The sequence below is a fragment of the Chelonia mydas genome, chromosome 6 (genome assembly GCF_015237465.2).
Source record: "Chelonia mydas isolate rCheMyd1 chromosome 6, rCheMyd1.pri.v2, whole genome shotgun sequence".
Classification (NCBI taxonomy): domain Eukaryota; kingdom Metazoa; phylum Chordata; order Testudines; family Cheloniidae; genus Chelonia; species Chelonia mydas.
The window spans coordinates 69,653,524-69,677,940 of record NC_051246.2 but is presented as its reverse complement, the minus strand read 5'-3'; the positions used below and the strand labels follow the sequence as shown (position 1 = coordinate 69,677,940).

The window sequence follows — 24,417 nt, the reverse complement described above, 5'->3', positions numbered from 1 at the left end:
TGTTTAAAAGTTTTTGTGTGGTGTTCTGTTTTGTTTTTGTTTTGTTTTGGAAAACACTTAACAATCCAAAAAGAAAAGGAGTACTTGTGGCACCTTAGAGACTAACAAATTTATTTGAGCATACAGACTAACACGGCTGCTACTCTGAAACTTAACAATCCAATACCCAATCCTTTTAGGCAATGACTTAAATTTTTTTATAGTCCATATTAGAATAATCTAGGAAAGAACTCCAGTAACATAGGGAAGACAAGACTTGACATTCCTGGTATTTCTAAGGAAGTAAGCACAATTTCACACCCCCCCCCCCCCCAAAAAAAAAAAAAAATCCTTTCAGGCCTTCTCTGTATACCAAAAATAAACACAGAATACAAACCCAACTTGTATCCTCTGCAGGTCTCCTTTAATTAGGGTTGCAAGTGGCTCTGCTACCCTGTCATTCAGCTGAGTTGCCTGGTGTTGTCCTGCATTTGTCCATGTCCTTTATTTGTAAAGAGCACCATTTTGCACAGGGAAAACTTACTTACTCTGACCCTTGTTTTAACCGTTTGAGTGCTAACCTGGTTTTAACTCCAGTATGTGGTACATGGGTCAGAATGTTTGTCCTCTTTGAAGTACAGACCTTCCAATGCTGTTAGATTTTTAGAGTGGACTTAAATTCTGTCTTCCTGTTGAGGTAAATGGGAAATCTTACATTTGTTCTATATCCTTTCTCTTTTGCCACTGCTCTAAACTTTTCTGACTGCAATATTTCCATCTTGTTTTGCCAGGAGATACTCTGCCTGGCATAAGGATGGCTCTTTCCATTATGTGCACAGGACGCCTTTTGGAAACTATTCATTCATCTGTGTGGATGCCACCCTCAGCCCAGGCCCCAAGAGACCATACAATTTCTTTGGGATTTTAAACATGGTACTGTAGAAGAATTTGCATTCCAGTTCACAAGCTGCTGGTACTTCTTGTAATAGATTCATAGATATTTAGGTCAGAAGGGACCATTATGATCATCTAGTCTGACCTCCTGCACAACGCAGGCCACAGAATTTCACCCACTACTCCTGCGAAAAACCTCTCACCTATGTCTGAGCTATTGAAGTCCTCAAATCATGGTTTAAAGACTTCAAGAAGCAGAGAATCCTCCAGCAAGTGACCCGTGCCCCATGCTACAGAGGAAGGCGAAAAACCTCCAGGGCCTCTTCCAATCTGCCCTGTAGGAAAATTCCTTCCCGACCCCAAATATGGCGATCAGCTAAACCCTGAGCATATGGGCAAGATTCACCAGCCAGATACTACAGAAAATTCTTTCCTGGGTAACTCAGATCCCACCCCATCTAACATCCCATCACAGGCCATTAGGCCTATTTACCATGAATATTTAATTACCAAAACCATGTTATCCCATCATACCATCTCCTCCATAAACTTATCGAGTTTAATCTTAAAGCCAGATAGATCTTTTGCCCCCACTGCTTCCCTTGGAAGGCTATTCCAAAACTTCACTCCTCTGATGGTTAGAAACCTTCGTCTAATTTCAAGTCTAAACTTCCTGGTGGCCAGTTTATATCCATTTGTTCTTGTGTCCACATTGGTACGGAGCTTAAATAATATATGGTTTGGTATTTGTCTGTTGTTTTTTAAAGAGAGAAATGTCTCAAACTGATGAGAAAGACAAAGTGGATGAGATAATATCTTTTATAGGAATCACTTGTGTTGATGAAAGAGACAAGCCAAGTTTTGGGGCTTCATGGAGCTCTTCCTCTGTGTACCTTGAAAACTTGTGTCTTTCATCAACAGAAGTGGGTCCTATAAAAGATATTACCTCACCTACTTTTCTCTCTTATATACTGGGTCAAACACAGCTACAACGACACTTCAAACTCTACCATTCGTCTAAAAGATAGTCTTTGTATGTTAATATTGTTTTGTCTTTTCCTTAAGAAAATTAATGTTTCTTACACCATACTCTAAAAGTAGGAGAAAATGTTTTTCCCTCTCTCTCTTTTGCAAGAAATAATTTGTCATTCTGATACCAAAACGAAGATTGAGGCCTTTTTTTTTTTTTTTTTTTTTTTTAATTAAGGACACTGTCAAGAACTTCCTATGTTTTTTGTTTTTGTTACACATCAATGTTGGTATCAGCCCCTTAGAAGCTTTAAAATAAAAATGCTTTCCTTCCCGATTCTGTCCTTTTTGATTTGTTAAACATGTTCCTTGTGTGTTTGTTTCTTTTTTGTTTATGTTCTTATTTGTGCATGAGCATCATCAATTATGTTGAGAATATGTGGTACTGCAGTCCATGAAGCTTATGTGAAAGCTGGTCTGTATCCAAGGTATAGATATTTGGACCATTTGAATAAGATGTAAAACTGAGGTCCTGTTTCTTGTGATCATTAAAGATGCTATGGCAATATTTGAAAGAGTAGGAATATTAATCCTGATGTTTAGGTCAAATTCCAGTTCAAATAGTTGCATTTTGGTTCACTAAATTCCCTCTCTAGTTTCTGATCGATATGGTATTCTTTTTCATTTATTCTCCGAAAATATTGTTTAGTGTTGCTATGTTCTGTTAAACAGATGTCATCTTCTGCCCCTGAGATGACTGCATTGAGTGATGAGTAAAATGTTCCCTAACTTTTACCTACCCCCAAATGAGTGTTGAGGCTAAGGGTTCATGTACACATGCAAGTTATTCTGGAATAATTTAGGACCTAATTTAAAGCCAAAAAGCTATTCAAGAATAGTGGACACACTATTCAGTTATTCTGGAATAACTCCATGTATAGACAAACCCTAAGTAAGTTAATGTTTGTAAAGCACTTGGAGATAGTTGTAGGAAAGGTGCTATAGCAGTGCAAAAATACAGTATTATTGTTCTTATTGTTTGTTCTAATTAATGCTGGATGCAGTAGCTTTGCAGGCAGAATTCAAGATGAGACTGTTTATTTCTGAGTCTGATCTCTTGTCCTTGACTGCTGTGAATCAAGCATGCTTTTACTTAGGAGCAAGCAAATGGGAGTAAGAGTGTCATTTGCAAACATTTGCACAAAACTGTTGGATGGAGAAAAAATAGGTAGTTCAGGATCAGTGGACATCTGTCGCTACGTATCTATGATTTTATCAGTGACTTGATTGTACACCTGGGGTTTTTAAGATGGGTGCAGAAAATACACAAATCCTTCAAGGCAAATGAAATATTAGTCGTAGCTACTAAAGCATTGTTATGCTCACATAGTTTGACATCCAGAATTCATCCCATTTTTGTATGATTATAACTCAGATTCTCCCCTCTCTGCTTATGTGTTGCAACATTTACCTTCAGGTGAGAAGGCAGAAAAATATGTTGGCTGTCCTCCTGGACTCTGTGAAAGGGCACTTGCAAAGGGGGAAAACCAATGGGCTTGTGCCCTGTTTTGTTTTCTCTAACCTTTTTATGTTAGAAATTGAGGTGTTATCAATCCTGGAAGTCTCTCTGAACTCTGATAATTGGGGAACTTGTGAAATTTTATCACAAGAGTCAAGAGGTTGAAAGCTGAACAACTGAGGGAAAGGAATTTTAGTCACTATTTAAAACTTTTTGTTTAATATTTTAACTCTAATGTCAAACATTTTGGAGAAAGAATGTCTTTGTTAAAGATTCAGCACCTATGCCCCTTCAATTAAGGCGTTAGAGCTGTCAATGCACATTCTCTGAGCCCTTTCATCCCTACAGTAGGTCCCTGGCAGTACCAAAGATGACCAGACTTCAAACTTCTAAGGTAAAAAATAAGCAGATTTAAAAAACAAAACAAAACCCAAAGCTTCTATTTTATTTTGTGTCGGTTCTTATACCACACGCATCACCATTGTATTTGAGCACTTTCCAGTACTGCGTTAAGCGATGTGACTAACAGCTGTCATGTCTTTGTTCTCTCTCCAAATAGAGAGTTGGGTGGTTTTTTAATAAATATGTGTTGCGATGTATTTATCTTGGAGGGGTGAGTGATGAGGTTAGTGATGGTCCTTAGTTTCTGGAGAAGTTCATTCCACACTTTCAGACCTATTCCCAAGACACTTCCCCACACAGAAAAGCTTTACTTTTGCTGAAGAGAGTTCAACTGTGCCAGAGGAATATAATTGTCAACCACTGTTTTCATCCTGGAGCTTTAGGCGAACTTTTAGATATCCTGGGCCCAAGCTATGGAGAACTTTGAAGATAAGGAACAAGACCTTTAATTTGATTCAAGATTCTATGGGAAGCTAGTGTATGGAGTGGAGAATGGGTTTGATGTGATTATGGTAGCCTGTGTTGCTAAGGAGATGCGCTGCAGCATTCTGTACTAGCTGGAGTTTCCTAAATATTGAAAGTTTTGTGCCTAGGTATATCATATTGTGGTAGTATAGCTGAGAGGTGTCAAAGATATGAATAAATAAAGCCAGTTCTCCATCTGTTGGGATGGATCAGAGTCTCCTAGTCAATTGGAGATGATAGAAGGCATTACTTGTGGATGTTGCTGTGTGAGAGCTTTAGCATCCGTGAGGAATCAAGTGTAGTCCTAAACTATGGAGTGAATTGGCCAGTTGTGGGTGTGTACTTTCAACCAACAGAAGCAGCACTGCAGCTGCAAACTCTCCAAAATGCTTTCCTTTACCCATTAGCATCACTTCTGTCTTTCTTAGATTCAGCCAGCTGCTCTTCATCCATGAGCTGATCCCATTTATATTATGGGCCATCTTGGCAGTAGCAATATGGTTGTGTGTAGAGAATAGGCAGAGCTGTATGTCATCTACATACTACTGACACTAGGGTCTGTTCACTTAATGGCTGCGTGCAGATGTTGAAAAGGACTGGAGAGAGAACTGATCCTTATGGGACTCCACAAGTGAGGGTTCTAGTGGTGAAAGTGTAGTTTCCCTTCACTGCTTTTTGGTTGTCTCTCCAGGAAGGATTCTCACCATTTTAGCACATTCCTCTGGACTTCTGTCACCTCTCTTAACTTGCATGCCTTCTTTACGCTGAAGCAAAAATGGGCAAAAACCTTCTCGGGGAAAAACAAATCAAATGCAGATCTTTATGCTGCTTTTGCCACTGCTCAAGTGAAAGGAGTACTTTGACTGCTATGTAACTTTATTTTTTCCAATGTCTGATCATTTTATTTTGTTTGAATTGGGGGATATTGACAGAAGTTCTGAAAGTTCCACTTATGTGCATGCTTCTGTAGGAATTTAAAAAAGTATAAACTTTATAGTTTAAAGGTGATTTGTGGTGTGTGTTGTTTGATTCTTGGATCCAAATAGCTTGAATGCTAATGAAACGCCTTTTCAATTTGTCCGCCATTTCAGAGTCAAATGGAAGAGCTATCTTCCTTGGCCACAGAAAGTCATCATAGCAACCAAACCATCTGGTTTGGCCATTACCCCACTTCAACAATCATCTCCCCATCTCCAGGAGTACGAATGGTAATGAGGTAAGATCTCTCTTCTCTTTCTGCATATTTCCAGCATTACCCCACTTCAACAATCAGCTATTCTGAGGTGGCATTTTCTTCCCAGTAAAATAATAATCATATTGTTTTTGACTAGCTCTGCCACAGCCTATTTGTGTGGGCACTTCCATACACTGGGTGGACTGATGCCAGTCCTGCATAGTCGGCACCCTCAGGGCACTCTGGAACTGGAGCTGGGAGATTGGATGGAAAATAGGAAGTAAGTAAACCTCCAGTGAAAAAGCAAACGTTATACACAGACACTACCTGGTGAAGTGGTGACCCTTTCTTTTTATTCCTTGTGGAGAGGTCAGCAGACATGATGGCCCTCCAGCCAGGTCCCCATTCAGTCCAGCCCTTCCAGGGTTACAGAGTCCAGCAGGACCACTGTCCAATGCCTTTTCTGGATGTGTTCAGCCCCTGCTTGGGGCTCTTTGCCACCATACCAGTAACTAACATGGGAATTGGGCCCACCTACTACATTGGGTTCTCGCCCAGGGACCCTGTACACAACAATCCAGGTCTGCTCAATCCCCATCCCTGTTGGTGTTTCCCTGCGTTCCTTCCTACCCATCTTTTCTCACTTCCCTTGCCTGGTTCTGGATTTACCACAGGAGTCTACTCTACTTCCCGTGGCTACTTCACCTCCTCCTAGCCTCTTGCTAGACTCCTTACGCCAGGACAGGATCTCAGGGTTTACTCTCCCCCTGGACTTTCTTCTTGACCTTGATGACCTTGCTCATCCCAGGGAGTGACTGGAGCCCCTTCCCCTGCAGCGCCCTTCTGCTTTCAGCCACCTGCCTTTATAGTCTTGTCCCAGCCCTTCTCCAGCTGGGCTTGACTCTTAAATTAACCCTGGACCTCCCTCTCGCTTGTGACGCCAGGTAACCTAATTGGCCTTAGGGTTAATGAGGGTCTGCATCAGGGATGGTGTGGGATGCACACCCTGTCATGCAGAGATTTTGTAATTATCCCAACACCCAATCCTTATAAAACTGAGGCAATTCAGAGATCAGTTTAATTTTAAATGAAATCTGAAAATGTTGAGGTGTGGAAATGCACAGTTAAGGTACCCAAAAACCTTAACTTTGTCAAGTAGTGACACCATGCAATAACAATATAATTCAAGCATGTTAGTATTTGTGGTCTCAGATTAGATTTAAGCTAACTTTTAAAGACGCATTGGATTTTCTCTTTTTTGTTCTTACCCTCATTGTACTATTACAATGAAAGGTGTCCTGTTTCAAAATGGCCACTGTCTACCATTGTTCCCAGTGAGAGTGAAGCCAGCAGCCATCCTCATGAGCAGCCTGTGGCCATTTCAGAAAGGTGTCTAACTGTGGGCAAGTTATGTCCTCAGTCCCATTGAGAGCAACAGGAAATGGCAATTGTTTTGAAAGTGGGCAGTTTTACATAGAATTTTCTGTAGTAGAACATAGTTTGTCAGATCCTGCTGAAGAGGAAACTTTCAATTATGAAGATTGGGAGGTCGGGGAGGGTGGAGGAATGAACTTTAATCATGCGGGGGTTTTTTAAGTCTTCACAGGTAGCCTATGCACAAAATTTCAGTGAGTTTTAACTATAACGGAAGTGTGAAGCATCCACCTTAGCCTATTATTAAGATAATTTGTGAGACAGAAACTGTGTGATATGGGATGTAAATATCTCAAAAGGAACCATTTTAATTGTTAAATCCTAAACTAACCCATTGATTTGTAAATTACCAGAAAAATCATTCTGTGCTCAAAAAGTAAATGCTGTGATTTTAGGGAGGATAAGTGTGGTTGTACAGCGCCTAGCACAGTGGGGTCCTTGTCCATGACTAGAGCTCTAAGTACTATGGTAATACAAATAATTAATCAGAATAATTCTTCATACATAACAAAATGGTTGAATGCCTGCTACAAGATCAAAACTCAACTCAGTCTTAACTATGGGACTGCACATGGCGCTTCCACAATAAGTAAAATGAATTTGAAAGTCTCAGTCTAAAAACTGTATCACCTGCTACTCATTCCACACACACACACACACACACAAAAATTGGAAAATAAATGCATCAGTCTTATTTAAAAGCTTTGGAGCAATTTGTGAATTCTCTGCCCTTGCAATAGCCCACATTAACAAAATTGTCCTGTTTTAACTTCTTATCATCAGGTACCGGATCCTTGCATTTGATCATGACCTCCTTAGCTTTGCAGATATGAACTTTGAGGAATGGCCAGCTGTTCTCATCACCAACCCCAAATCGTTACTTTATAGCAGCTCTACTCATGAACCACTAGTGAAAATTCTTCACTCCACCCACATCAGGTATCCTGGGGTCTCTTGAAACTTTCAACAAGTTCTTTTACAGTTGGTGTTTCTCTGTGACTAAATCAGTGTAGATGTGTCTGTATGGGTATGTCTACACTGCAAAAAACAAACCAACCAACCCGTTGCGAGCCTCAGAGTTCAGGTCACTTGACTTGGGCTCATGCTACAAGGCTAAAAATAGCAGTATGGATGTTCCCTTTCAGGTTCTGAAACCTGGTGAAGGGAGGGAAGTCTCAGAGCCTGGGCTCCAGCCTGAGCAGGAACATATACGCTGCTATTTTTAGCCCTGTAATGCAAGCCCCATGATCCTGAGTCAGTTGACCTTGGCTCTGAGATTTGCTGCCATGTTTTGGTTTTGGGTTGTTTTTTTTCTTCAGTGTAGATGTATCATAAGTTAACATATGTTCATTCCTCTCCAAATCCAATTCTCTAGAAGGTTATTGTATGATAAAAGCAGGCTATATAGAGCCACGTTACATTTGCTTTACTCATGCAAGTGTTTCCACTGAAGTTGATGGAACTATTTGTGTGATCGAAGCGGGCAGAACTAGGCACGTAATCAGTCCTTGATAATAGTTGTTAATCTCTCAGTATACCAATGCATCTACCAATTTCAGTTTTTATATTTGCTTATATTCATCTGAGTGTTTCTGTGTGTGTTTATGCCTCTGCTTTCATCAGGTTTTTTTAGCCTGCATCTGCCTATTTTCAATTTTTTTTTTATAAAAAAACCCTCTACTTCTGCCTATTTCCATATTTATGTATTTTTAAACCTCTACTACTTTATTTCTATTTTTATTTACTTTTAAATTGTTAATATGACTGGCTTTATAAGAATACTGAATAATACAGTTTGTTTCCTGATTACTCCTGTTCTCCTGGGCATGCCCTTTCCAACTTCCTCCACAGACAGACAATTCTCTTAAAACATCCATAGTTATAAAATGATAATGTAACTGGGGCTCCTGAGGGGAGTAAGTACCTTCACAAGCTGTTCCCTGAGAGAGTGTGCTCACCCCATATGATGAGGGGGATGTGGCTCAGTATCTACTTCCCTAGAAGCCTTTTTAGAAATTAGAAGGAGGGCAGTGATGAGACCTTCTCATGGGGATCCAGTATATCCTGTTGCTGCTTCCTCTTGGGGATGCAAAAAAAAAAAAAAAAAAAAAAAAAAGCAGGGCGAAATAAGTGGTTTAATCTCTAATTGCCAGTTACTACACACACACCTACACCTACACCTACACCTACCTTGGGGTACCCAGAACTGAGAGTCACCTTGTTTACAAGAAGAAAAGGAGTACTTGTGGCACCTTAGAGACTAACAAATTTATTTGAGCATCCGATGAAGTGAGCTGTACCTCACGAAAGCTTATGCTCAAATAAATTTGTTAGTCTCTAAGGTGCCACAAGTACTCCTTTTCTTTTTGCGAATACAGACTAACACGGCTGCTACTCTGAAACCTTGTTTACAATGGAGACTTGCTTGTGTTTAACTTGGTGTCAACTCTCTGACACCACCAGTCTGTTAGCCACCCAAGCACTCTCCTCTGGGCTATGCCAACCCTTATTCTGCCTTGCAGGTTAACAATAGAGGTACCCCAGTCCTTGAGCTCCTTTGAAGCGTTCCTCTGTGGTGTCCAGTCCCTTATATACTGAACACTCATAGGAATACCAGGTCTGCTGTCCCCAAGGGAACAGTGTACACACCAGCTTGTATGAATCAACTCAGGATCAGCCCCTTGCTAAATATCACAGCACTGAGATATATCTATAGTGAAAACATGGATAAGTTTATTACCAAAGATTCAAGAGATATTGAGTAAGGATAATGGAAACTAAAGGTTACATATAAAACAAAATTATAACATGCTTTCTAGAGAATAAACTTAACAGGCTAACCTCCTGTCTACGGAAGTTTACCCCCAGAGTTCTCTGCAGCATTTCAACCAAGTTGGTTGAGATCCTGTTTTCATAAATGTAATCAATACTTACTTCTTAGGTGCAAGATAAAGAGGTGTCTTTTTGCCTTCTACTTATATTTACTGTTCTCAGAGTCAGAATAACCATCCTTGGATTATTTTTCCTATGTGCTGCTTCCCTGTTGATTTCACATCTCCCTTTTGACTTTATATGTAAATAGACATTCATTGTGTTAGTTTACAATGCTTAATTTACATCTCAACAGAGAGAGAAGTGAATAAACAGACACAAAACCTGTTTGTCAACTCTGCCTTAACACAGACTTTAAAACATACTCTTTGCATAGTATCTGTACATACATTTCACAATGATATTAATGTCCACTGAGACCCTTGGCTTTCATTTGACACCTCACATGACATCATTTGGTGAACAAGAATGTACGAACCAGAATCAGGACATTCCTGTAACCCCCTTGCCAGGTGGCATTAAGGGTTTCTTGGGGCGTGCACGTGCACGCACACACAGAGATGGGAATGTTTATAACTTCATATTAGGCAAGAATATAGGAAAATTAACTTTGAAATGGCAGGAAGAAATCATTAGAGTTTAATAAAGCAAGAGAATTTGATTGAAGGAATAAAACATGAAAGCTTCTCATTTAGTAATTTAAGAAAGAAACTCTAAAAACAACTAATGAGCTGTTGGATGAATTTGGGGAATTACCAGATCCAAAAAACGAGTCTGTAGTGTATGATAATGTTTCAAGTCTTATTACACATCTGAATTTTGTGAATCAACAACAGATATAAAATAACGTGCAAAAGGTAAACTTACAAAGGAAAAGAAATAGGAACTATGAAAAGGTGTTACACCTGCTGAAGTTTCTAAAGCTGTATTTCATCTTAATTTGGTGAAAGCACTTGAAGCAGATAGTTTTACAGAAGTTTACAAAAGCTTACTTGCCAAAATCACTACAATCTTATGAAAACTTTCAGCTAGATCATTGAGGAAGAAATCTCTTCTCAACAGTTAACTTTGTCTGCAATCTGCATTTTAAAACAAACTAGAGATCCAGTGAGGTGCGCATCTTGTGGTACAATCTCCATGTTGAATCAGGATTCTCACATTTGCATGAAAATTGTAGTCTTAACACTTGAGGAAGTATTAACTTGTACATTGAACTTAAGCAGGCTTTGTAGCAGAAAGTAATTTTAGTCCGTATTCATATGCTAAATAAAACAGAGGATTCAGTCAACAAGAAGAGCTATCTGAAGTTTAGACTCTAGGATCTTTGATAGGGTGGAGTGGGGTTTCCTCTTAAAAGCACTAAAATATTTGAATTTGGTTCTTTATTTAAATCATGTATGGGTAGAATTAGAACATACAGAAATGTGTTGCCCTCTTCAGTTAGGAAGGAATGCCCAGACAAAGCTGTCCATTATAGAGAGTCAGAAATCCAGGCCGAGAATTGCACTTGAATCTCTTGCATGGGATTGTGCTACCAGTAAGTCACCAATACAGACTTTGGTTAAATTTTTATTTCAGTAAAAAGATATTTGAGGAGATCATGTGAATTGATGTCATATGTAGATTCAGCAGAACTTCATATACCCTGTGTATTAACGGTTTTGTTAAGATTTTCTTTTCTCTATTAAAAAAAACCTTCTTCTCCTAGACTGTTCCCACTTCTTTAGAAGAGGGCTGCCACATTCCTTTTCACTCTTGGCTCCCAGTAAGTGGACGAGGATGATTAGGGGTATAGCTAGGGAGGGTGTCCCACCTCTTTTGTAAATTACAGCCAGGATCTAATATCTCAAGGATTTCCCACAATAACTCCTGCTCTTCCCTTTTTTAATCCTTTGAACTTTTAGCTATTAGGAAGTATAACCTAATGACTTGTCTCCAAGGGGTAATGACAAACCTTCCTGCAAATCTCATGATGAACCTGTTTGTTTTCACTTCTTAGAATTTTGGTCTTCTCTCCTTCTTTAATCACCTCTGTGAAGGTCAGTATTGATGGAGTTCATTTGGGGGATGCTCATCATGAGTCTGGTCCTCTCTACGTACTGAAGTGGAACCCTCAAAACTACAGTGAAGGATTACATCACATAGATGTGACTGTCCAGGTGAGGTGTCTACTGGCATTCATTACTTTAACCTATAATGCCTTGACCAGCATTTCTCAGCCTGCGGGTTGCATGCGACCCATGTAGCACACAGCTGTGGCCCAGCTCAGTTGTGTGCTAAAGGCTGTGTGTTCCCTGCTGCCCTGCCCCACAGCGGGCTCCGGGTGGCTGGCTGCCACTAGCTCCCACAGTGGGCTCCTGGGTCCGGGCTGCCTGCTGCTGCTGCCTCTGTGCAGCAGGATCGGGGGTCTGGGTTGCTGGCTGCTGCTCAGCCCAGCACATTGGACTCTGGGCTGCCGCGCGGCCCCATACAACAAGGTCCGGGGTCCCGGCTGCTGCCCGGCCCCGCACGGTGGAATCCAGGGTCCCGGGAGCTGTCTGCTGTCTGGCCCTACATGGCAGGGTCCTGTCTCCCGGGTGCTGCCCGGCCCCACCCAGCGAGGTCTGGGGTCCTGGCTGCCGCCCTGCCCCACCCAGTGAGGTCCAAGGTTACAGTAGGGTCCGGGGTCAGGGTCCCCGCCCCATGCCCAGCTCTCCACTCCTGGCCCCACTCTATGTTGGGGTCTCTGGGCGGAGGGTGCTGGCCATAGGGGGTTGTGTGGGAGGAGGTTAGGTGGTGGGCACTGTGATTCTCAACCTGTGGCCCGGGTAACACTTTGTGGGCCGCATATGCAGGCCACAGTGATACATAGGTTAAGAACCACTGTCCTAGACTATCATAGTACTGCCTCATGTAAGTAGGGATGAGTTTAGTTTAAATAAATATTCATACGTTCCAGTTTTGTCTGCCAGGAAGCAGAAATGGAAATCAGATTTATTCAATGAAAAAGTCTGAATCCCTAATATTGAGACTTTATTTAAGGGTATGTACAAAAGGATTTAAACTTCAAACTGAAAATGTATTGATGTCAGATACAAGGGGAGATCAGATCATTGGTAAACAAGGTTTTTCAAATCACAAGTGCTATTTTAGGATTGCTGGGGCACGCTAACTTGGACAATAAATATGTTAATGTGATGTTTCTTCAAACAAATTTTTAGACAGTTAAGAAAGAGGCAGTTCCTTGCCTAGTAAGGGCAAGGATCCAAATCTCAAGGGCCTTGGAGATGAAGTTGTAGTAAACTGTTTGTTTGTTTGGAATTCATCTAAAAATTTGTCAAAGGCTAACACCTAACATGTTTTTTATATCACAGAACACCAAATCGTTACTGACATTATGTTGTTTGAATATAACATTGTGAGGAACAGTTCTCCTTTTGGCAGCTGTAGTTTAGTACTGTGCCTTTAAGAAGCTCTAATAGAAACTGAGCAAACTCTTCCATCTTTGTATACATTTATGCATAGAAATCAATAGTATTGAGAAAGTCAGTTTCTGTCTCACTATGACCAGGCATTGCCTAGCCAGACAGCATTTCTGTAGGGCAGAAAACTCTCTTCTTTAAGGGAGTCAGACTTCAGATTCTGCGATTTTAACGGTTAGGGTAAGTGTACTCATCCATATATGTAACTTTCTCTCTTTGTCACACAGCAAGATAAGGACAGTAGGGATTTTCTGTAGTCAACTTGCTGTACTGTTAATGTTGGACATCCTAGCTTGTTCTTACCTTTTATTTTTTCTTCCTAAAGAAAGCATTAAAATTTCAGAACGGATTCTTCTCAAATGAAGCGGGAAAGCCACCATTGTTACAGGGCTCATTTTCAGAGTGCCCCCTTGTGGCTCTATAGAGCACTACTCACTCTGTCACAGGACCTCCAACAGTTGGTTGCCATCTCTCATGAGGCCCACTACAATGGTGCTTTAGCCCTCCAGCTAAGACAAACACACTTGAACCTCACCCTTTCCTCAATACTTGCATCCAAAAATAAAGAAATGCTTCAAACTCAAAACCACCCGATGAGTCGTCAGCAGGATCTCCCCCTTCTATGCAGGGCTTGTCTTCATGCACTTTGTCCTTTTGGTCAGTCTCCCTGGACCTTGTCGTCTCATCCACCAGGAGACTCGTCCAGGCAGCAAGCTGCCTCGGACTCTTGGCTGAAACCAAACTTTCCTCAGCATGGGACAAGCCAAACTCTATTCTTCTTGGCCAGCAGTGATCTGAGCTGGGCCTTCTCCTTTTAACTCCCACCTCCACAGCTGATATCTGCTGCAAGTGTAGTTGGGTAGGGCTCAGTGGGTCTACAAGCCTTCATTAACCCTCCTCCTTGCCAGTATGGGACCTGTGTGCCCCATTACACACATGCACAAACACTAGATAACATGTAAGTAGGGTTGAGTGGGACTGGCTATCTACCAGTAGTACAGTGTGCGAATATATGCATTTACCACCATTTTAATAGTTTGGGGCTGTATAAAAATGAACTTTTGGTCCTCTCCAGTCATACATCACTAACGCATCCAGTAACTGAATACTCTGAAAAGCTAATGTTCCAGTGGAGGAGCAGAGGGGTCAGGTTTTAACTCTGATTATTTAGCTGGAGAAAATGTGAATTCTCATAGTTTTTTCTAATTTGTATAATATTTAATATTCACAATTTTATGAGACTGTTCAAAGTTTAAATCCTTGTGATCATACCTATATTTTAAAATGTACTACATACTCCTGACAATTTGATAAATATCCTATTTATTATGTCCTGGGAGACAGATTCTCAGTGCTACAAATGTACAAATAAAAATCATGGAATTATGTTGAATAAATATACTAGCAGTACTAGGAAGAAAATGTATTACCATACTTTGGCTTATAGGTGAGAGCACAGCAATTACAATTTAGTTAAAGAAAATATCCAAAATGGAACACAACACAGCCCCCAGACTTGTTTCAGAGGTGAGGGTCTCCAGAGTTGAGTGTACAAAAAACAAAAACTGATGGCTGAAGGTAGCCCCTTCTGCAAGTTGCTGAGTCTCTGAAGGGGTCCCTTTCCCATGCAACACTTCCTGATTATAAACTCAGGGCTAAACATTTGCTTGCAGCATAAAACTACATTGTCATAATTCACCTAAAAAGAATATACCTATGCAATAATATGTATTTAGTATAGCAATCTGCCAGTCTGTGTACATACTAATGAGATCTTTCCAGAGAAGTTAGCAATCCTAGCCAGGAGCCTTAACCTGAAATTTTGAATTATTCTGGAAAGTGGTTTGAAAGACACTTGTTTGGCACAATTTACATCTGATTACTTCTCTGTTTTATTCCCAACCAGGATGCCATTGGGAAGAGCAGCACTCAAGGTCATACATTTGCTGTGAACGAAAACCTCTCTCTCAGATTTGGCTTCTTGTCATCTCTCATTCTCCTTACAGACCACTACATCCTGGTGGGTGCTTTCAGCCAAAATAGCGGTCATACCTACTTTCTTTCTCCTAGAGACTTTCGGAGCCATTTTTCTACCTCATGTTGAGAATAAATTATTTAATGTGTGAGTTGTTCAGATATTACAGTGATGGGGTCATATAAGAAACTTTGCAGATATTTTCAGACTTCAGTTCCCAAATTGCACCAATCAGAGACGAACATGCACTGATTACACATGCAAAAAAACCTCACATTTGCATCCACAGCTGTCCATTTTGCACACGTGCATGTTTTGTGCATGAATTAGGTATGTATTTTGTAGGAGTGGTTATACAAAAATGAAGCCACCAAGTCTGGCTTGGACTAAAGTGAAGCCCAAACTAAATTTAAAGAAGAGTAGTGAAAATAGATTACTACAGAGGTGGACTAGCAGGATTATAGGAAGAATTTGTACATCATCTGCTCATGTTGTGCTTGGCTTTAGCAAAGTGAAATCCTGGCCCCGTTAAAGTAGAAAATCCCATTGACTTCAACAGATACAGGATTTCACCCTTACAAAGGACCAGAACTGGAATAAACAGGAGGATGGAATCATACGATTAATATGTATTAACAGAATTATAGGAAGGAAGCTTTAGGTTGTACCTGTGACTTTCTCAAAACTCTGATATTAGTTCTCTAAATTTGTAACTCTGATGTTCATCAGAGTCACTTAAAAGAAAACTGTAGTTTTACTTAGCACAGCAATCTGAAAATGTATATGGTGATAAGTGTCTTCCTATGTGAAATATATTTTAATTTACTTTTTATTTTTGTGTTTATTGAAGAAAGCAAGGCATGTGTGTGATCCCAATAGCTTGGAAACCCAATGAAACCAACTGCAAAATTCCTCTTCCATTTTGCTTTGATATGGAAACTTAATTACTGGTAGTTCTTACAGCTGTTGTACTAATTTGCAAATTATTATAAATGTATTACCGCAGTCAGTGTTGTTTCACTGTGAAAGTATTTCTGATAGAAACCAGAACTAACCTGAATTTACTGACTTTTCTCAAGTTCCCCTGTTTCTGAAGTCTCATTGTTACTTTTAAATGTGATGGCACCTGGAATCTCAAAATACCTGTTTTAATTAAACCATTTATTTTTCTCACTTTCACACAGCTGTACTAAGAAGATAGATACCATTTAAAGTTTTGATTTATTGGAATAATTGTGCTTGTTTTCAGGCTCGAGTACTGTTTGGGCTGACTGTTCTGGTTCAGATCACCTTGCTTCTTCTTTTCAGGTACCTTAGAAAGCCAACGCTCAAAGGTAAGAGTCAGTGTTTTGTCTGTATTTTTTAAGAGGATTTTGATTTTTTTCCACACTCTATTCACTATTTTATCCTGTACTATCAAGACAGCAAAAAAACCCTAATAATAATTATACTACTGTTTACTGTGCAAGCTTTGCATGTAGCACCTCTCAGCTTGAGTCGGTCCCTTGAAGCTGCCATTTTGTTTCCAGAAGGGCTCAGAGAATCTCTGATATGTCAAATAAAATATGGTCTAGTCAAGGGGTTCTCAAACTTCATTGCACCATGACCCCTTCTGACAATAAAAATTACTACATGACCCCAGGAGAGGAGACCGAAGCCTGAGCCCACTCAAGCCCCAACCCCCTTTAGGGGGGAGCAAAGCCGAAGCCAAAAAGCTTCAGCCCCAGGCAGACGGCCTATAACCTGAGGCCCACCACCGAGGGTTTGGGCTTTGGTCCCAGGGAGTGGGTCTCAGGCTTTGGCTTTAGCCCTTGGCCCCAGCAAGTCTAAGCCAGCCCTGGTGACCCCATTAGGTGACAAATCTGAGGAACTCTCCCAGATTGGGGTGTCAATAGAGGAGATTTTAGAACAGAGGTGGACAAACTTTTTGGCCTGAGAGTCATATCTGGGTACAGTGGAGTCCATCTTACGTGGGGGTTAGGTTCTAAAGTCAGCATGTAAGGCGAAAATCGCGTATAGTCAAAATTACTCTTGAAAATCCCTTAAATTGCCCATAAAGTACAGTATACTGTACATGGTTTTGTGTATACAACCCTGTACAGTAATATGTATAATGTATGCAGTAATGTACTGTATATAATAGAGTACATATGCAAAATATAATTTTACAGTACTGTATTTTTAATTACAGGGGGTAATTACAGGGCGTTTATTACAGGGGGTCGCCAGGGCTTGATGTCAGTCCAGGAGACGGAGGTGACAGAGAGCTTGGGGGATGGAGAGTGAGTCGTAGACGAAGTGGTTGGCTCTGGTTCAGCTCGAGAAGTTGATTGCATAGGCTCATCTGCTGCTGGTTGTTTTTCCTTGAAAAACATGGTGATCAGCAACTGTCGCTGTTGTCTCTTGAGCTGCTCAAACATTTCTTGATACGGTCTCAAATCGTCCGTAATACTACGTGTGATTTTGAGGCTTCGTTCCATAGAGAGATCGTATTCAGAAATTTAGTCATTCAAGTGTTTTGCTGCTTGGAACACTTCAGCAAATTTACACTTGGAACACTTAAGAAAACTTGCTGGCTCTTCCTGTTCGTTGTCATCATCTTCGTCTTCTGTAGACGATTTTATCACTTCCTCTAACTCTTTGTTAGTCAGTGCTTCTCTATGGCTCTCAATTAATTCTTCAATTTCTTCCTCAAGGATGTCGACGAAGCCATCACCACCCACTTGCCTGGCCACCTGAACAATGCATTTCACTTCTTTGTCAATGATCAGGAAACCCTTAAAATCATTCATGCATTCTTTCCATAGGTTTCGCCAACATGCATTGACTGTTTCAGGCTTGACTGCATCTATTGCCTGTTTAATATAAGTGATGCAATCGGCAATGTTGAAGGACTTCCAACACTCCATCACATTAAGATTGGGATCAGCATCCATAGCGCTACATATCCGTGAGAACGTAAGCCTCGTGTACGTGGCCTTGAAACAGCGAATCACGCCTTGGTTGAGAGGTTGGAGGATGGAGATGGTATTGGGGGGAGAAAGAATACTTCAACATTGTTCTGCGCAAACCGGAGTGCCGCAGGGTGGCCAGGAGCATTGTCTATGATCAGCAACACTTTAAAGTCAAGTCCTTTGTCTTCGAGGTACCGCTTGACCTCCAGAATGAAACACTTGTGGAAACAATCCAGAAATAATGCTGCCAAGCCTTTTTATTTGATTGCCAGAACACAGGCAGGAGATTATTTTCTTGCCTTTTAGGGCACAGGGATTTGCAGCCCTGTAGAGCAAGTCCGGCTTTATTAAATGCCCAGCCGCATTGCCACAAAACAACACGGTCACACGGTCTTCAGCTGCTTTGAAGCCAGGGGCCTGTCTTTCTGATTTCGAAGTGTAAGTGTGGTTGGGTGTTTTTTTTCTAGAAGAGCCCAGTCTCGTCGGCATTAAAAACTTGTTCCGGGAGATAGCCCTTTTCTTTTATGATTTTCTTTAATTGTTCGGGGTAGTCTTTTGCTGCCTCTTCATTGGCAGATGCAGCTTCACCAGTAGTCTGCACGTTTTTGAGGTTGAAGTGGTTCCTAGAACTGTTAAGCCAACCTTGGCTGGCTTTGAATTCCTTCTCATCAGAAGGCTGTCCCTCTTCGGCGGGAGATTTGAACAGCGCGTAGAGGCTAAGAGCCTTTTCTCGCAACGTGTTGGCATTGATAGGCACACGTTTACGGTTCTTGTCTTCCAGCCATAAGTTTAATGCCTTTTCAGTCTTCACTAAAGTCTTACCATGCACCTGGCTCGTCACTTTAGCAGTTATTGGAGCACTTGATGCCACGGCTTGACGAATTTCTCTCTCTCGAATCTTGATGGCACAGATGCTAGATTTGTTGTGGCCATATTTATGCACCACTTTGGAGACTGACATACCGTCTCTCAATAAGTCCAACACAGCCAGTTTTTCCTCCAGCGTTGGAACAGATTGCTGTTTCTTCAGTTGAGCACCAGATGAAGTAGTTGGCTTGCGTTTAGGGGCCATGTTGTACAAAAAATACGTACAGTATCTTTAAACACTAGAATCACACTCAGCGCGGCGAGATGCTCATACTCTGAGAGGCACGCGGGAACAGCAGATTCACGTCTCCCATCTCACGCTCACTCTGGGGCATACGCTCATTGAGTGGAATGGTGGGTGGAATCGCCTGCACTATTTACAGGTATCTTGTTATTTTTCTTTTTTTTTTTTTTTTTTGCTGCGTGCGTATAGTTGAATTCGCGTTAAGTTAAATGCACGTATGATGCGACTCACCTGTATAGAAATTGTATGGCAGGCCATGAATGCTCACAAAATTGGGGTTGGGGTCTGGCTGGGGGTGTGGGCTCCAGTGTGGGGCCAGAAATGAGGAGTTCAGGGTACGGGAGGGGGCTCTGGGCTGGGGCGGGGCGGGGCGGGGGGGGGGGGGCGGGCATGAGGGCTCCGGCTGAAAGTACAGGCTCTGGGGTGGGGCAGGGGTATGAGGGATTTGGGGTTAAGGAGGATGCTCCAGCTGGGACCGAGGGGTTCGGAGGGTGGGAGGGGGATCAGGGCTAGGACAGGGGGTTGGGGCAGGGGGTGCTGAGGGCTCTGGCTGGTGGTGCGGGCTCTGGGGTGGGACCAGAAATGTTCCATTCAGAGTGTGGGAGGGGGCTCTGGGATGAGGCAGGGGGTTGAGGTGCGGGGGGCAGTTTGGGGGCTCTGGCTGGGGGTGCAGGCTCTGGGCTGGGGCTGGGGCTGAGGGGTTTGGGGTGTAGGAGGGTGCTCCGATCTGGGGCTGAGGGGTTCAGAGGGCAGGAGGGAGATCAGGACTGGGGCAAGGGGTTGGAGCACAGGCGGGGTGGGTCAGGGGTGCAGGCTCTAGGCAGCGCTTACCTCAAGCAGCTCCCAGAAGCAGCGGCATGTCCCCCCTCCAGCTCTTACGTGGAGGCGCGGCCAGGCGGCTCTGCATGCTGCCCTGTCCGCAAGCACTGCCCCCGCAGCTCCCATTGGCCACAGTTCCCAGCCAATGGGAGCTGCAGGGGCGGCACTTGGGGTGGGGGTAGCGTGCGGAGCAGAGCCCGCTGACTGCCCCTACGCATAGGAGCCAGAGGGGGGACATGCTGCTGCTTCTGGGAGCTGTGCAGAGTGGCCCCAGATCCTGCTACCCGGCTGGCATACCAGAGTGGGTCAAGCCCCAGACCCTGCTCCGCAGCGGGAGCTCGAGGGTGGGATTAAAATGGCTGGCAGGCCAGATCCAGCCTGCGGGCTGTAGGTTACCCATCCCTGTTTTAGAACAAAGTGATAAACTAAACAGTAATAAGTCCAGGATCAGATGGTATTCACCCAAGAGTTCTGAAGGAACTCATATGTGAAATTGCAGAACTACTACTTGGTATGTAGTCTGTCACTTAAATCAGCCTCTGCACAGGTGACTGGAGGATAGCTAATGTAATGCCAATTTTTTAAAATAGGCTTCAGAGGCAATTCTGGCAATTACAGGCCAGTGAACCTAACTTCAGGACCAGGCAAATTGGTTGAAACTATAGTAAAGAACAGAATTATCAGACACACAGATGAACACAATATGTTGGGGGAAGAGTCAATATGGTTTTTATAAAGGGAAATCGTGCCTCACCAATCTATTAGAATTCTTTGAGGGGGTCAACAAGCATATGAACAAAGGTGATCCAATTGATATAAAGTACTTGGACTTTCAGAAAGCCTTTGGCAAGGTCCCTCACCACCGGCTCCTAAGCAAACTAAGCAGTAATGGGATAAGAGGGAAAGTCCTCTCATGGATCAGTAACTGGTTAAAAGATAGGAAACAAAGGGTATGAATAAATGGTCCATTTTAATAATGGGAGAGTGATAAATAGCTGGGTCCTGCAAGTATACTGGGGCGTGTGATGTTCAACATATTCATAAATGATCTGGAAAAGTGTGTTAACAGAGAGATGGCAAAATTTGCAGATGATACAAAAGTACCCAAGATAGTTAAGTCCAAAGCAGACTGCAAAAAGTTACAAAGGGATTTCAGAAAATCGGGTGACTACGTAACAAAATGGCAGATGAAATTCAGTGTTGATATGTGAAAAGTAATGCACATTGGAAAAAATAATCCCAACTATACATACAAAATGATGGGATCTAAATTACCTGTTATCACTCAAGAAAGAGATTTTGGAGTCATTGTGGATAGTTCTCTGAAAATATCTGCAAAGTGTGCAGGGGCAGTCAAAAAAGCTAACAGAATGTTAGGAACCTTTAGGAAAAGGATAGATAATAGGACAGAAAATATCATAATGCCACTATATAAATCCATGGTATGCCCACACCTTGAATACTACATGCAGTTTGGGTTGCCCCATCTAAAAAAAAATATACTGGAATTGGAAAAGGTACAGAGAAGGGAAACAGAAATTATTTGGGGTATGAAACAGCTTCCATACAAGGAGATTTAAAAGGGTGGGACTGTCCAGCTTGGAAAAGAGGTGACAGAAGGGGGGATATGATCGAGGTCTATTAAATCATGGATTGTATGGAGAAAGTGATTAGGGAAGTGTTATTTACACCTTCACATAACACAAGAACTAAGGGTAACCTGTTGATATTAATAGGTGGCGGGTTTAAAACAAACAAAAGGAAGTACTTCTTCACACAATGTATAGTTAACCTGTGGAGCTAATTGCCAGGGGATATTGTGAAGGCCAAAAGTATAACTGGATTCAGAAAAGAATTAGAAAAATTAATGAAGAATAGGTCCACCAATAGCTATTAGCCAGGGGGCAACAACCATGCGCTCCTGGTGTCTCTAAACCTCCAACTGCCAGAAGCTGGGACTGGATGACAGGAGATGGATCACTCATAATTGCCCTGTTCTGTTCATTCCTTCTGAAGCACCTGGCACGGACCACTGTCAGAAGACAGGATACTGGGCTAGCTGGACCATTGGTCCAACCCACTATGATCATTCTGATGTTCTTAGAGAAGCTACCTGTTTATTCTCTTGTGTTGGTGCTCAAAACTTACTCAATATTCTGTTTAATTTATTTTTCTTATTTTATATATTCCGTTTAAACAGTGTGTAGATTTGTTTTAAACAGACACATTTTATATGTATCCTGTATGCTCTGAATTAATAATTTTTCTGAACTGCTTCCTTCATTCAGGACCTCCAGGATTAGTAATGCTGACCTCCTTTTCACTTCACGTCTTGAGCAAAACAAACATCTTCTTTTACTCTGTTCTGATACTGAATTTGTATACAGCTCTGGGTATGTAGCTTAGAATACTAGAGGATGTACATTGTAATTTTTAAAATGTGCAGAGATGTTCAGAGGTTTCTCAATAAAAACTTTAGATTATATACAAAATAAAAAAGTTAGCTGGGTTACAAAGCTGAGTTGTGACTTTAAAAATTCTTGTACAATAAAACTGAAGGCTTATTTGTTAAGTATTCCAAACTTAGAATGTCATGACTTTGTATTCTTAAAGTATTCTGTGAACATTTAAAACAAATTCACTTTGTTTAACTTAGGACTCACTTATTCTTTTTAAAATAAAAGACTGAGGCCTGGCTATGGCTTGGCAAAGTGTGAGCATATGGTATGTCTGTTTCACGTTATAGCTTATGACGACACCTCAGCTTTGACCTCGAAACACCCTGCTTACTTAGTCTGGTCTTTCCCTAAGAAAATGGTACCAATTATGTAAAACATCCACTAAAACTGAGTGTGCCAAGTTCACTTTCATTTGTAACCCAAGACAGATTTAAAACAACATGTGAAAGACTAGTGCATAAACACACTGTAACCCTAGTGAAAGATCTGTGTTTCAGAAGGATAGTTTCTATGGATACACCATTTCTACCTGCAGCAAAATGTTCTGTGTGGTATAAGAATTGTTAGAGATTAGATTTATATAAGAATATTTTCATTGCAGGGTGTTAGGTGGCATCTGTTGATGATGCACTATGCTTTGTTAGTTTCACCCAGGAATGTTTATCAGGCTCAATACATGGTGTTCATTCTAAAGTGATCACTAGACACACAAGTAGTTTTTCTAATACTAGCTCATGCTTTGGGCTGGCAGAGTAAGTCATCTCTGTATTGTATTTACTATTGCTGTTGAATTTATTTCCTCTCCTACAGGACCCTGGTTTATTGGCGAGGTGATAGATGGCCAGGTGGGCACCTGTTTTTCCTTTGGGGTAATTGTTGGTGGACATTTCCTGCAAGGCAGCTTGACGTTCGTGGTTGGAATTTTACAGGTGAGAATTTAGATATGAACATTGGCAAGCTGCTTTAGCCTGTGAGATTTTTTCAAGCTCTTTGAATTTTAGAAATGGTGGAGGAGGAGGGTTGTGGCAGATGGGAGAAGTGACGATATGGTGGTCAAAACTCTGATCTTTCAAACTGAGACCATAGTTTAAGTGGAGTTTGGTAAGTTACATGGAGCACATTTAGTAGTTTCTGCTCTTTGTCTGTATAGCCAATTCAACATAGGTGTTTTATAGGGCATATCTTTATTGACTGTGATATCTGTTAGGAAATCTGTAGTCCTGGAGTCAAAGGGTTAAGAAATGTGAGCTAACCCCGGAGCTTTCTGCCTGGCAAATATGGAGGCCATTTGAGATACTGCAGGAGAGATGGCATTGTAACCTGGATGTTAGATTAAGGATAGATAGAAGGCTTTTTAACAAAGGCCATAGAACTTCCCCAAAATAATTCCTAGAGCATATCTTTTAGGAAAACATCCTTAATGTGTTGGTGCTCTTATTTCCTCTATTTTGCCAACAAGGTTCCTGTTTCCTAGTTTGTTTGTTTAGCTAAATATATCTGTGCTGTTCTTCCTTTCCTAATCATTAGATTTTTTTTCTATGCTTCAGGTGTGAGGTAGGATTTCTTTCATTAAATTTAAGTATTTTCCTTCCTCCCTTCCCCTTTGCAGTATCAGAGTCCTAGAAATTGTCACACCAGACCCCCAATTTTGCTCCCCTGCTCTTGCCCTCAAGTATTTGCCAAAAGGGACTCTTAAAACTCCAGCATCTCTTTTTGAATCTGTGTCAGTGCTGAAACTCACACATGACACAGAATACAACTAGCCATTATAAGATCCAGAAGAGCATTTGAAAGCTAACTGTTCCCTCCTCTGACAACATCACTTCTTAGGGACTAAAAACACTACAGAAAAGAACTGCTTGGCAGCATAGTATGCAAATGAATGGGTTTTCCTCTACAAAACTCAACAGAACACCTACCCAAGTGTTTTTCCAGAAACTCTACTTTATTTGCTTTCTTTTTAATTTTTA

At 41.5% G+C, this 24,417-nt stretch overlaps 1 protein-coding gene across 11 annotated transcripts in view; it reads left to right on the top strand.

Moving 5' to 3' along the window:
- TMEM62 (transmembrane protein 62) overlaps positions 1-24,417 on the top strand; it is a 57,463-nt gene that overhangs the window by 31,382 nt on the left and 1,664 nt on the right. For 7 of the 11 annotated variants that reach the window (XM_043548683.1, XM_037900369.2, XM_037900374.2 and 4 more), the window contains 9 exons: positions 771-912; positions 5,320-5,444; positions 5,560-5,682; positions 7,620-7,775; positions 11,668-11,827; positions 15,036-15,149; positions 16,354-16,438; positions 22,277-22,381; positions 23,258-23,376. In XM_043548683.1, coding sequence (XP_043404618.1) covers positions 771-912; positions 5,320-5,444; positions 5,560-5,682; positions 7,620-7,775; positions 11,668-11,827; positions 15,036-15,149; positions 16,354-16,438; positions 22,277-22,381; positions 23,258-23,376 — 1,129 coding nt within the window. Of the gene's footprint in view, positions 1-770; positions 913-3,709; positions 3,756-5,319; positions 5,445-5,559; positions 5,683-7,619; positions 7,776-11,667; positions 11,828-15,035; positions 15,150-16,353; positions 16,439-22,276; positions 22,382-23,257; positions 23,377-24,417 lie in introns of all 11 variants that reach the window. The other 4 variants (XM_037900376.2, XM_037900377.1, XM_037900378.2 and 1 more) reach the window with 2 other exon arrangements.